Source organism: Cuculus canorus, chromosome 5 (assembly GCF_017976375.1).
Source record: "Cuculus canorus isolate bCucCan1 chromosome 5, bCucCan1.pri, whole genome shotgun sequence".
In the NCBI taxonomy this organism is placed as follows: domain Eukaryota; kingdom Metazoa; phylum Chordata; class Aves; order Cuculiformes; family Cuculidae; genus Cuculus; species Cuculus canorus.
Window position 1 is genome coordinate 23,841,663 of NC_071405.1, and position 14,321 is coordinate 23,855,983.

At 42.2% G+C, this 14,321-nt stretch overlaps 1 protein-coding gene across 1 annotated transcript in view; it reads right to left on the reverse strand.

Annotated features, from left to right (window-relative positions):
- The window catches only part of PPP4R3A (protein phosphatase 4 regulatory subunit 3A), a 41,785-nt gene extending 29,704 nt beyond the window's left edge, over positions 1 to 12,081 (reverse strand). Inside the window, exons 1-2 of the mRNA XM_009561600.2 lie at positions 11,430 to 12,081; positions 3,330 to 3,385 (exon numbers count right to left, since the gene is read on the reverse strand). Coding sequence (XP_009559895.1) covers positions 3,330 to 3,385; positions 11,430 to 11,571 — 198 coding nt within the window. The 5' untranslated portion in view covers positions 11,572 to 12,081. The remainder of the gene's footprint in view (positions 1 to 3,329; positions 3,386 to 11,429) is intronic.
- Between the last annotated feature and the right edge of the window lie 2,240 nt (positions 12,082 to 14,321).

Genomic DNA, 14,321 nt, shown 5'->3' on the forward strand with positions numbered 1-14,321 from the left:
GAGCCCTGAGGAACCCCACTTGTAACTGGCCTCCAGCTGGAGTTAACTACATTTACCACCACTCTCTCAGAGTTGTTCTCTTTCTAGCTTAATTTTCCCACACAGATTTCTTTCTTCCAGTAAGTAAATAACGTAAGGATGAGTTTGCCGGGAAGTACACAGCTCAGAGCATCCAACAGCTTTCACTGACAGCAATTTGATGTTACAGAATCAAATACATTGACACATCTATGATTTTTAACACACAGCTAAAAATGACTCTTGGTTGTGACAGAAGACTGATTTGATTCATCCAACTAGTGAAAAGGCAGTTAAAAAGACTGCCTATGTGTTTTGTGCTTTAATGAAACCTCTAGATGGCAGAACCTCTAGATCTCTGGAAACACCAGAGATCAGATTGTGCAAGCTGAAGTATCTCAGGATTTGGTTGATGTGTGAGAAATTAGTCTCCAAGCAAGATCTGCCAAATATTCTTACTTCCAAAGGGAAAAGCAGACTGTTCTACCTACCACCAATTAGTCAACATTTATATGCACACAGAGACACAACCAATCCACAATACTGGGCAGTCACTACTTTCAATCCTAAACTCCAAGAAGTCTAAAGCAGACCATCTGACAAAACTTTACTTGAAGCTCAGGTTCACAGGGTGTTGCTTTGGGTTTGTTGTTGGTTTTGTTTTTGTAGTTTCCATAGATGCTTTACATGCCAATAAAACAACAAGGAGAACTTATACTCTGTTCTTCACAATATTATTTTGATGAATAATTATCTAGGCTGCCAACAGTTATTATTAAAATATACATATATATACCCTGAGGTTGCATAATTTCAGATATTAACAATTAAGGAGACAATCTGTTTCACCATGGCAGTAGTAGCGCAGCACAGGTAGAAGGTTCTTTCATCAGTGGAATTACTTCACTGTTTATCACAAAGGTATCTAAAGGCTCGTTGTAGAACCCAAAGCAATCAGCATAGCAGGTTCCCTCAAGAGCTCATCTATCACACATCTCTCCTTCCTTCCAACCACAGATTTTATTAGTCTGTCCAGTAAAAGATTGGTTCTTCTTACAAGCCTCATGTCAGCCTAGACAGAATCCAATATTCATTCACTTACTCTATCAGACATCTGAAGTGCCCACAAGCTACACGCTAGGTATGTCACAGTAAAACCAACTCTGATGTTCTGCTCTGTACCCCTTTAAAAGGGGAACGGAGGTTCATTCCCACAACAAAATTTTGAGATAAGACTGGAAAGTTACCTTGAAGTTAAGTCTCATGACTCTAGAAGATTTTTGTTGACATTTTATGAGTAAATGGACAAACTCAAAGGTAAGTCTTCTATCTCAGGTTGCATCAGCTATTAGTGAAATTGCAGCCTAAGTGACATACTGCAGCCAAAAATGGAAGCTATCACTTATTCTTCCATCCCACAGCTCCACAAATGGATGCTGCGTGAGCAGGCTTGAAGCTTCTGCTGACATAGAGTTACCATTTCTTTAAGACGGATTTGGTATACCAGGTTGATTTTCTTGTGGTTCAGTGAGTTTAGGCAGTTCGAAGTTGTATGAGCAGAGCTGGAACTCTTCCTTTCAGCAGCTAAGCTCTATTGCTTAGCTCATACAGAATCGGATTTGAACTCTGAATTTGCCTTTTACTACAGGAAAGGATAAGCAAGCCTCACCTGAAAGATAATGTGCTGTAAAGCAGGATTAATAACACAAAGAACAACTTGGTATTTCTAAGGCTCAGAGTCAAGCCCTCCATTCAATCTATATTAGAAACTGCTTTACATAAATAATATGAACAATCCACCTACAAATACGAATTTCTGTCTCTGCGATATCTGAAAGCTTTAAGGACAGCACTTTTCTTCCTTCAGCACAGAAAACACACAGTGCTGTTCTAATGTTTAATATTTTTATTTCTCTAATCATGTTTTCACCATCACCAGTATCAGGTTTGTGCAGTGCTAGATTAAAATACATCTGACCCAGAGGAGCTATGAGCACAAACATGAAATGCTGTTGCACTGGCAGGTACGTGTGATGGTTTGCACTGATCTTACAATCTTATGCCTACTTTAAGTAGGCTTCATGGGTGATCTTGCATAAATCTTATCGATACAAAGCTCGCTCCTCAACACTCTTTGGACAGATTTGAACCAGCAAAGCACGTTTATACTAGATCAGCACTTTATGCCATAGAGCTGTGAAACGTTTAATGTCATTTTATAAGTCCTAAAGGTGGAGTTACTGTAACATAGAACCATGACCTCAAGCTAGTCAGGATTACAACTAGGAGTTAGTTTGCTCATCATTTTTGCTGGTCTTGTCCTTTCTTACTCTCTGCAATTGATTCTCCACCCGACAATGGCCTTAACAGTTGTTGACTACAGTGTTTATATAGTACATTACGAATTATATCAAGGGGGAGATCCAGGTTAAATTTTCCAAGGAAGGATATTTTTAACCCATACTGGTTCTCTCCATTCAGTTCAACATGTAATCCTACAAAAAGCTGCAGATGCACAACTACTGGAATTGCCTTGTGAGCAAAACTACAGTATGTCGATGCTTATAATAAACCATTAAAGGTAAAGGCTGAAGTGTGTTTTAATCCATTAATTGTAACTGACAGGATTTTAGCAAGTCTGAGCTGACCAGACAGGCAACAACATCCAATCCAGTTCAGCATTATGAAACCTCTAAGGGCAGTTCTCAGCATCCATGAGATAAGAACAGCAAACAATGTGCAAGACCTACAGTTCACTTCTCAACCATCTCAGCAGCATTCTTTGGGGGCCCACAATGCATGGCTTAAATAATTGAAACAATGTGAAAACTAGAAGTGAGAAGCTGGTTTTATGTACTCTGAAAACTCTGAAGCAGTAGTAATCCACAACCATCTTCCAAGTAAAAGCCAAAGGTAAACATGTAAATAGGTTTAAAGCCTCCTAGTCTTCTCTTAAGCAAAACATAGTGTGTTTTGCTGTAGTATCTGAAATGCAAAGAAGAAAAAAGCCAGATTATATTAAGTTTCAGATACTGTGATCCTCAGGAACCTCAGCTACTTCGTGATTTTTCACGACCATGCTTTGCTCATCTCTCCTAGAGTGCTTTTTTGGTGTAAAACAGAGTGCAAGTTATCTATGTAACTTCACAAAAAACATGCAGAAAAGTAACTCACAGGTATCACAAAATGCACAAAAGTGTTCAGAACTTACTTTGTCTCCTATTTAATGTAATTTGCAGTTGAAGAAAAAAAGGACTGCATTGCTGAAGTTAAAGAACCTGCCTTTAAATATGAGAAAAAAGTTTGTTTACCTGTTGCTTCTGGTATGCAGTGTTCGGGTTAATTTTGGACTCCAAAAGAAGAGAGCCTAGAAAAAAAAAGTTCCGCTTATTTACACATGTACTAAGATGTCAATCCCAACATGAATTTCTGATCACTTTCCTCAAGAAGGTACTAACAACTTTCCTCCCAACAATAAGCATGTTAAGCCCATATTCTACAGCTTTATACTTAATTTTTCGCTCTAAAGATACTGTTCACATAGTACAAAACACTCAATATTGTTTTGAGGACTGGATTTTTAACCTTTTTCTTACACTGAGTAATGATATTTCCACAGGAAGTTTTTTTAGAGATGATAAAGCCTGCAAGAAAAAAGCATCTGCACGCAAAAAGCATCACAACTGCATTCCATCACAGCTGTTCTGATTAAAATTTACTAACCATGTGGCATCTGTTCTTAAAGTTTGTCTAAAATATACATTTGTTTTCTGGAAAGCATATGTAGAAACTTATGCTTAGAGTGGCAACCACTGTGACTGCGAATATCAAAAAACCTCAGAAACTATAAACCTAGAACAATAGTTTCACAGCAGTTTATACTGATTTAAGACATAGCACAGCAATTCCATTCTCATGTCCATGTTTTCTTCCCCTTCCTTTTGCATTACTGTTAATATAAGTCACATTTAAATGGTCTGGAGAGTTGATCTAAGTGAAAACAACCTTTACAACTGCTTTTATTTTTGGTCCAATCACTCCCCTCATCCACCTTGCTGCTCAGCTGCACAAATGCCAGTGCATTAGGGACTCCATAAAGCCATGACTTAAATTTATCTATCTGCAGAACTTCACTCAACATACATGAAGAGCTACCGATAAATTAATTTGCATAGTCAGTCTTGTAATTAAAATATAAGGCTGCAAGCGCCCCTTTAAAGAGGCACTTACTGTTTTCATTTACCTGCTTCAATTTATTCTTTAAGAAAAATCTAAACTTGAAATTTTAAGAGAAGTCTCTATTTCTCAGTTCCACGGCTGCAGTTCTAAGGCAAACTTACATTTATACTACTAGAAGATTTGCCACATATCCTCACAAAATACACACTAAATTCAAATACTTCAACCTGAAAATCTGACATCTTGAAGACAGGACAAGAAACCGAATTACTTTGATTTGGAAAACATACTTGAAATTCAAAATTGTACTTCTGAATATCAAAGTAGAATCAACAATAGTTAGCTACTTTTCCCCATTTGAAGAGAAAGAATTGCTGCTGACTATGATCATGTTGAAGATCATAGAATCATGTTTGGATTGGAAGGGACCCTTTAAGATAAATCCCCCCTGCAATGTGCAGGGACATATCCAACTAGATCAGGTTTCTCAGAGCACTGTCCAACCTGACCTTGAACTCTTCCAGGGATGGGTCATCTACCACCTCTTTGGGCAAACTACTCCAGTGTTTCACTACCCGCACTGTAAAAAATTTCTTCCTTACATCTAGTCTCAATCTCTTTTAGCTTAAAACCATTACCCCTTGACCTATTGCAACATGCCTTGCTAAAATGTTCCTCCCCATCATTCTCGTAGTCCCATTTTAAGTATGGAAAACCCAGAATAAGGTAATCCCTGAAGCCTTCTCCAGCTTCGACGACACAAATTCTCTCAGCCTTTCCTCATAGGAGAGGTGTTCCACTCCTCTTTTCACGGCCCTTCTCTGGGCCTGCTGCAACAGGTCCATGTCCTTCCTACCTACCGAGAGCTCCAGAACTGGAAGGGGGTCTCACCAGAGCAGACCAGAGGGGCAGAATCATCTCCCTTGACCTGCTGGCCACGCTTCTTTTGATGCAGCCCGGTATACAGTTGGCTTTCTGGGCTGTGAGCACACATTGCCAGCTCATGTCCAGCTTTTCATGCACCAGTACCCCCAAGTCGTTCTCCGCAGGGCTACTCTCAATCCCTTCATCCTCCAGCCCGTATTGATACCAGAGCTTGCCCCGATCCAGGTATAGGACCTTGCACCTGTCCTTGTTGAACCGCATGAGTTACACATGGTCCCACTTCTCGAGTTTGTCCAAGTCCCTCTGGATGGCATCTCATCCCCCAAGACTGTGAATTGCACCACCAAGCTTGGCGTCATCTACAAACTTGATGAGGGTGCACTCAATCCCACTGCCTTTATCACTGATGAAGATGTTAGGTTGCTGAAGGTGAGGCAAGACAGACTGAAGAATCAGATCACCGAATCTCACTTGTTGAAGGAGTTGTGTATTGTTAAAGAATTACATACATTTCAGAACAGTGTGCTGTCTGATTAAAAAGTTTATTACTACATGAAATGAGAAGGCTTACCAACAATTTTGATATTCATTAGCTTACTATGTATGTGATATTTGGATACAATTAATTTTCTTTTCATTACCAAAGTAACTTACTTGTGATAGCTGCTACTTCCTACATCACTTGTTCTACAAGAAGCAACCTTCACTAACAAAGTTGGCTTGACAAGCTATTGCCCTGTCTCAACTGCTCCTACAGTAAGAACTGCTTACAAACTAACATAATCCAACAACAAAACTGAACTAAATATCCCTCAAAGAAAACAAGACACAACAAAAAAAAGCAGTCTCTTCCTAAACCCACATATATTGCACTTCAAGCGTTTCTGCACTTTTCTTATCTGCATCAGCTCTGTTAAAGCAGCTTATTTGCTTAAGTGTGACAGCATAACAGAACACACCCTCCCAAACTATAGAGCAGGACAGAGAAAGTAAACATCCAAGCTGAGCTCTACTGATTAATACAATACACTGTGGTACTTAGGTCATAGCCTTGAGCTTTGAATTTTGAGTTTTCTGTAGTGAACACTTAAAACATCATTCTCTTTTCCACTACGATCATCAGTGCTAGGCAGTATTTCACTTCAATCTTACTTCCAGTTTCAAAGACTCAGTTTCAACTACATGAAATTTTAGATATTGTTTTGCACTTCCAGCTTGGTTGACTAACTTCTACGAAGTCTTTACTGTCTTCATTTTTAATATCAGCAAATACGAATTAGAATCTTGTTAAGAATTAAATGCAACTGGTAATTTCAGCATTATATTTTAACAGCTGAACAGATCTACAGACATGGAAATCCTGAAATTCACAGAACATCATACAACTTGAACACCATGCTTGACAAAATACTATTAAAACAAAAATCTTGAAGACAATTGAATGCAGACATTTCATCTTCCAGGCTGAAAGCAGACACTTTACTACACTTACCACAAAAGAGCATTTCTTCTCCTCTACTAAACCTGATGCTTGCACGAAAGATAAATCAAGCCTTATAAGGCTTGACTTCTCACAGCCACATGAATCAACTTATTCCTCACCATTACAGACAACAACTAGAAAAATATTAATTTGGAAACAGAAACATACTGAAGCATGAACTGTGCTCTATAACCTATAACTACCCCAAATCCATCCTTCTGAAGAATCTAATACTCTATGCAATTTGTTGCCCAAAAGGATTCAACAGCTCAAAAACAGTGACTATTCTACAAGTCAGTTCAGTGAGTTTATTTTCATACAGTAAGTTTTACAGGGTCAGACCCCCTTCTGGTATGAAGCAGCCTTAGGTCTGTTACTTGCTTCTGGAACCCAGGCAACAGTAACAGATGTCTGTAATGGAAATATATTCTTTAGAAAAAAGGTTACAAAAGTTTAATATACCGCAAATGAAGATCTTCCCCATTGAAAGTCAATATCAGCACTGATTCCTAAACGCAACTAAACTTTATATACAGGTATTCTTCTTTTGGTACTATCCTAAAATATGTTAAGATTATCCAGTATACTGTATAAAAAATACACTAACAAAATTTCATCTTCGTTTACCAAATGACCTATTCGAAGTTAGCCAAGACCTGAAAACTCACCTTAATACAAACCATGCTTTTAATAAGCAACCCAAAACTACACATATCTAGTTATTTTCCAAATTATAGCCTTGAATGAATTTGTAAAGGTAACTGCAAAACACTGATGCCAGAAAGTAACATCTGAAACCACCTATAAAGAAGAAAACATTGATTTGCAGAATTCTGTTATTTGCCACTGTAATGCAATATAGCACAGCTGGGTTTTTTTGTTGGTACAACACCACCATTCTGTGCTGTGAAAGGAATGCATGTACGCGGAACGACCTGCTCTAAAGAGATTACATACAGATACACAATAGTATCTTTAAAGATACTTAGAGAGCATCAAACATTCCAATCAAGTAGTCTTAAATAACACATCTGCAGACTTGTTTACATATATGCATATGGAGGAGACCTGCTGGTATGGAATACTGCTGCTCTACCATCAAACTTACATGGAACCTTTCTCAAAAGGAGAAAAGGTACAGTGTCACTCATTACCCCTCATAAGTATAAACATGCTTATTTTCAAATGAAAATTTCAATTCAAGCGCCATTTTTTGCAAGACGCACTGAGAGGTTTGAGTTCTGCAATCAGTTCTGCTGCTACTCCATCACAGAAAACAGTCGACAAAAACTTAGGAAACAGCTCAAACCAATGTCCAAAAACACCCTCTGCATTTCCAAGAGACTATTCCTTAGTCTAACACATTTCTAAAGGGACAAACCCAAATATTAAGGAGATGAAGGAACGAGAAGAAAAGAAACAACAAAAAAAAAATAATCCCTTCTACCCTCATATTTTTTTCAATTTAAATCAAAAGTAATTATATAACCACAGATTTTGCCGTGTTGATTTCCTAAAAATAAATAAATAAAATTAATCCCTTGAGTTTGAGCAAGGTAAAGCAAACTTAAGCCAAATTTTGGCTAAGCCTTCTGCTAATATTTCAGAGTTACTGATACCTAGTCTAAAGAAACAGTAAAGACGCTGATACCTATCCTCTGGCAAAAGTCAATAACATAATGCATTCACAAGTCACAAACTACAACTTCTGAATAAAAGTGATTAGATAGTCCCTAAAAGAAAGCTGGCAAATACAGCCTCCAATGGATAAGTTCACTTTGGCTTGCCAAAAAGTTTAGTTACAGGACTATTAAGCTTTAATTAACAGTTTAAAGCTTCAAATTTCAGTTAAATGAACTTCAATTAAAGTTTTATTTTAGAGATCACTTCAGTCAACTGGTCTCAGAACAAAAAAAGTGATTTGAAACCATGCATCTAGAGGCACACAGATGTTTTAAGAACGAGGCAGGCAACATCAGCCCAAAATACCATATCAGAAACAGGTAAGAAATCTAAGGTTTTTGATTATACACAGAAACTCATATGGAAGGTGATAATTTGTAAGAAAAGAGTTCACGATTGCTCTACTGCAATTTGAGTAGAATACACTGCAGCTAGGAAGCAGAGAGAAACTTTTCAGGGGTTTAAGTAAAAAAGTTAAGTGTAACACACACACCTCTGAAGTTCCCCGTTTCAAAGCATTACATATCTGATCTGAAAGCAGTTTATTATTTTTCTGTATTACTCTGGATTACTTCAAATTGCCTGCAATGACTCTTAAAAGTTTAGTGCCTGGGAGTATTAGACACCTCAGGTAGCAACACAAATCACTTCTCTGCTCTAAAAACTTTCAAGATGGTGCTAAAAAACCACACTAATCCAAGAAAAAACCACACTCCTATAGATTAAAAAAAAATGCATTCTTATTCAGTTCTTATTGTTCCAATTCCAGATGACTGCTTACCTTGGACTTGGCACACTGAGTGTGGCTCCTTTATCTGAACACTTTGACCCTGCCGTAAAATTTCATCCACTTATAAAGCAGCCATGGAGCTGCACCAAGCCACAGCTGTACAATCAAAAGACTATGCACTAGCCCACATGGTAAGCCAAATCAACTCGACTGCTCCTCTGTGCACAGCCGAACTGGCCCTTGAACAGGAGTGGGAATTTCCCCTACACAGCAGGAATTACTGTTAACACTCCCCCACGGCCTCCCCCACTCAGGAAGCAGAGCATTCAGCTTCAGGCTGACCCCGAGGCTTTCAGTCCATTTCCTGCAGTAAGTCAGTACGAACATGCCAGCGTGCACAGGATGAATCTCAGCTCAAACGCTAGGAAATGCTGGTTTAGAAAAGGAGGAAGGAAGAAGTTTCATTGTGGAAAGAGGAGGAGCTGACAAAGAACGACAATACAAGAACGCGATGGAAACATGGAAGCAAATGGTGTATAGGTCAGGTTCCTACTACTCATACATTTTTGATAACTACCAAAAATCCACCACAGTCAACTACTTAATTTTGTTAAAAAAGCATGCGAGGGAACACACAAATTGTACACGTAAAGATGACTGCATTTGCCTTCAAAATTAGCCCATGAGCAATTGACACTGGGAGGAAACAAAACATAAATCAATTTTTTTTTTTTTTTTTTTTACACAAGCAAGTTAGAAAACCAGCCTATTAATAGAGTGCACGTTTACTCGGGACTGATACTACCTACTAAATTAAGAACTTAAGCTCTGTATATTATTCAACACTCTTGAAATATACATATGCTGCATGAGAGAAGTCTAATGTGTGAATCCTGATAAGTATACTTCTGTGTATGAGGGGCAACCAGTAAGTTTGAGCCAGTTCTCCTTCGATTAGAGTATCTTAGCTACGCAACAGAAAGCCGAGACTTCATCTTTGTTGTAGGATCATTTATACCAACTTGTATCTTCCGTCTTACAGATGTTCATTTAAAACAAATAAGCTGGCAACAACAGTCCAATTTGGGTTCTAATCAGTCTTAAGCATACATATCCCACTGAAAGTCAATAAAGGGATTTTAGTTTGACTAGCTCTTCCTTCACAATTCATGTAGACAGCAAGGACTTATATACTGAAAAGTAAATTAAAAATATACTGTAGAGATTAGCCTAAAAATTTAGTGATAGCCTTTTTACCTTCCTCATATTGAAATCAGACTATTCCCATTTTGAATGTTTTCATATAAAATAAATAAAATAAAGTATCAGTTAAACTTTCTAAAGAATAATCAAGAAACTACAAAGCCCTGAGACTCACGCTTATCAGAACCTCAATTATCAAAATTTTGCTCAGATGAAAGTTTGATTTCTCCATATCAGTTTATGGTCTTTGCTATAGAGATTATTTCACAGCTTGTCAGAACTTCCACAAACAGTAAGAATCGATAATTCTCAAGTTGCTTTTCATCCTAGTTCCTAAAATGAAAAAGCCAAATAAAATGACAAGGTCTGTTGACAGTCACAACTAGATAAAGTCACTGGATACAGTAGATATGTATTTAATAAAGAATTAAGTCATGCACTGATGGACTTCACTAACAAATCGGTACATGCTAGATATTGCAAAGGACGGATTTTAAAATTTACACTGATCATAGCAGTCATTAAGTCACAACCAATAATCAAGACTAGCCCAAACATATTACAATTTAACATATACTATTACCATATGTTATAAGAAAACGTGAAGGAAGTTAATAATGCATTGTTTTAAATGTATTTACAGGAAGATCTAGAACTTCTGAAGGACTGAGTACTACTATGCCACTTAAAAAAAAACATAACACATCTCTGAAAGAGCTTTTCTGTCCACTGTACTGTCTTTACTGCTCTCACAACTGTACTTTGATAACTATTGAGAGCTTTCAGAATGTCTTGCATAATTCTTGATAGCAGAGAAAAGGGTGCTAGCCATCCAAAGAGAGGTCTAAAAATCCTAAAAAACACGATCTAAGTTTTGAACAACTCCTTTCAGGAGGGGATCATTTCCAGAAACGTCTAAGGAACGATACATCACAAAGGTCAGTTCTGTAACTGGAAAAAACACTAGATATCCCATCCCGTACAAGATTTACAAAACCTGAATGTATTTTATATACAGCACTATGTATTCACAACGAACTAAGTGCCTATCACGCTTGCACTTGATGGCAATCTTCCATTTCCTTCACTTGGCCTAACACAAATGAACTACGGTTAGTGCCTACTCGCTTTTAGTAATCACCATTTGAACTACACAGCAAAACACGAAGGCAACAGACACAAAGCTAAACCCAGTTCATTCTCTGGGTAGGACGAGGAAAGCCTGTACCTTCAGACATTCACACTTACCATCACTCTCTGCCCTGACTAGCAGGGACATGCCCTTCAACCTCTCCACGTAGCAAGAGGACACATGCCCTGTGCCTCGATCATCCCACTGGCGGTCCTCATTTAGCGTGTAAACCTTCACCCTCCGCCGGGTGTCAGTCATCCTGTCGCCTGCCACACCACGGCCACCGCTCTGGCTCGCAATTCCCGGAGGAGCAGGGGTCTGGCCGGGAGCTAGGCCCCCCTCAAAGGAGGGGAGCGGGAGAGAATGGAGCAGCCCCAGACGGGCACGCCGAGGAAGCGCTTCTTACTCCTCTTCAGTTCTCCAGCAGGATCCTCATTATCGAGGGAAACAGCTCGGGGGAAGAGGGGCACGAGAAGAGAGGCGAAGACGTGAAAGGGAAGCCGCTCCAGGCACAGTCAGGCGCCGCACAAAAGGCGAGAGGGAGAGCCGCAGAGAGGAGCGCGGCGCTCCGCCGGGCGAAGGGCACGCAGGAGCGGCGGCGAAGAGGGGATCCTGCAGGAGCAGCTCCTCGGGAGCGAAGCGGCGGCGGCCGAGGCCGGGCCGCAGCAGGCGGGGCGGGAGCGGCGCTGCCCCGGCCCGGCTCTATTGTGCGGCAGCCGCCAGGCCCGGGGCCGGCTCGGCCCAGCGCGGGATCCGCGGAGCCGCCTCCTTCCGCCGGGGCTGCCGGGGCCGCGCCGGGGTGCGGCGGGCGGGCGGGCTCAGCGCCCCGTCCTCCCCATGGGCTCCGCTCGCGGGCGGCGGCTTCACTCCCGGCCCGACTCCGCCGCCATGTTCTTCTTCCTCCTCCTCCTCCTCCTCCTCCCGCCGATGCTGAGGCGGCTCAGCCCCGGCTCCTCAGCGCGCCCCGGGCGCTGAGCGGCGCGGGCGGCAGAGAAACGCTCAGCCCTGCCGAGGGGGCGAGCGGCGACAGCGCAGCCAGCCCGACTCCCTCCAGCTCCGCCTCAGTCACTGCGCGGCCGCCATCTTGGTCTCACCTCTCACTGGAAGCGCGGGGTCTCCCAGCCAGAGGCGGCACGGGCCGCCCGCCAGCGTTTAAAGGGACAGCGGCCCCGAGCGGGCGGAGAGATGGGGGTGTGCGGCGCGCTTTACGGAGAGGCGCTTGCACTACCAGCACTTGCAGCACTGGTAGCAGCGGCAGCAGCAGCAACAGCAGCAGCAGCAGCACTAGCACACTACCACACTACCACACTACCACTAGCAGCAGCCGCCGCCGCCGCCCTGCCGCCGCCCACCCCCCGCAGCAGCGCTCCCTGGCCGGGGGTCCCTCGCCGGTGGTCACGGATCCCACGGCAGAGGCGCCCCCGGGGCTCCTGGGATGGTGTTTCAGGGTGCCCTCTCGCAAAAGGCTTTTTTTTCTTGTCACGCTGCTGGGTGATCCCACAGTTAAGCAGCTCGTGGCTGAGCGCCTGTTGGGTCCCCACGGTGAGAGATGGGGCCTGACAGTCGCAGTGACAAACGCAAGCCCTCGAGGCTCTGCTCTGGCCACTGCTGCCCACGTCTAAACGTATGCTTCACAGATTTCCCTTAAATACGCAGAAACATCGGTGCCTTTGGGACCCGCTGCACGAGAGAGGCGGTTTCAGAATGTGTTCTGCGTGGGCTACGTACAGGAGAGCTCGCTGCAGATATAAGTCAAATTAATTCATTTTTATTTTATACTTCCAAAGAAGTATTGATATTTGTTTTTCAAAGTGCGTTACACCAGGGCTGGTTTGAGCCAAACCCACACGTTACGAGCCTTCAGCCCAGAGTTACAGGTCACGAGGGAGCCTCCACTTAGGCACAGCTTTCCTCCCTCTGTCTTATGTTTCACTCGCCCCGTGAGAAAATGTCTGGCTCCTTGGTAGATGCCTACCTAGATCCCTGATGTGCTCAGATGAAGCCGTTTGGCCTTCACTTTCAGGCCTGGCTCTGATGCCTAAGGACTGGAATCCTCAATGTGAGAAGGATATGGAGCAGTTGGAATGGGTCCAGGGAAGGCTACAAAGATGATCCGAGGGCTGGAGCACCTTCCCTATGAAGACAGGCTGAGAGAATTGGGCTTGTTTTGCATGGAGAAGAGAAGGCTCTGGGGAGTGCTTATAGTGACCTTCCAGTACCTGAGTAAGGGATACAAGAAAGCTGGGGGGGGGACGGGACACAACGACTGTTTACAAAGGCTTGTGGTGACAGGACTAGGGGCAATAGGTATAAACCGGGGAGGGGCAGATTTAGACTAGACATAAGGAAGAATTTCTTCACCATGAGGATGGTGAGGCACCGGCACAGGTTGCCCAGGGAAGCTGTGGCTGTCCCATCCCTGAAGGTGTTCAAGACCAGGTTGGATGGGGCCTTGGGCAGCCTGGGCTGGTGGGAGGTGTCCCTGCCCATGGCAGGGGAGTGGAACTGGATGATCTTTAAGGTCCCTTCCAACCCAAACTATTTTATGATTCTATGACTGGTAAAGAGTACAAATGTCATAAAGACTATTGTTCAGATATCCATAACGTAGCTGAAGGTGTGCTGTGCTTATCTGTTCTTAACACAGTGTTCTTGGCTAGTGCAATGAAAGGTTTGGGAAGATTCCATTGTCTGAGAACTACGGGTTATGGAGGCACCATGCACAGAAAGGCGCCGTCTGCCTTCATTTGGACCCGTGCAGCCTCCGAGGGGACGCGCCTGGGGAGGTGCTGTGCCAGAATTTTTCATGGGCAGTCTGGGAGATGGATATTTGTGACTACTAAAAAGGTTGGTGTCACTTAGGAAAACTTCTGTGGGATGGTTATACTCCTCTACCATTTACAAATTGTACCCTCTTGTGGCCATCAGCTTAAGTATAGACCACATGAATTTCAATCAGATTTCAGTTTGCATAGTTTGCTGTATGAAAATTTTGGGTTCAGCTTATT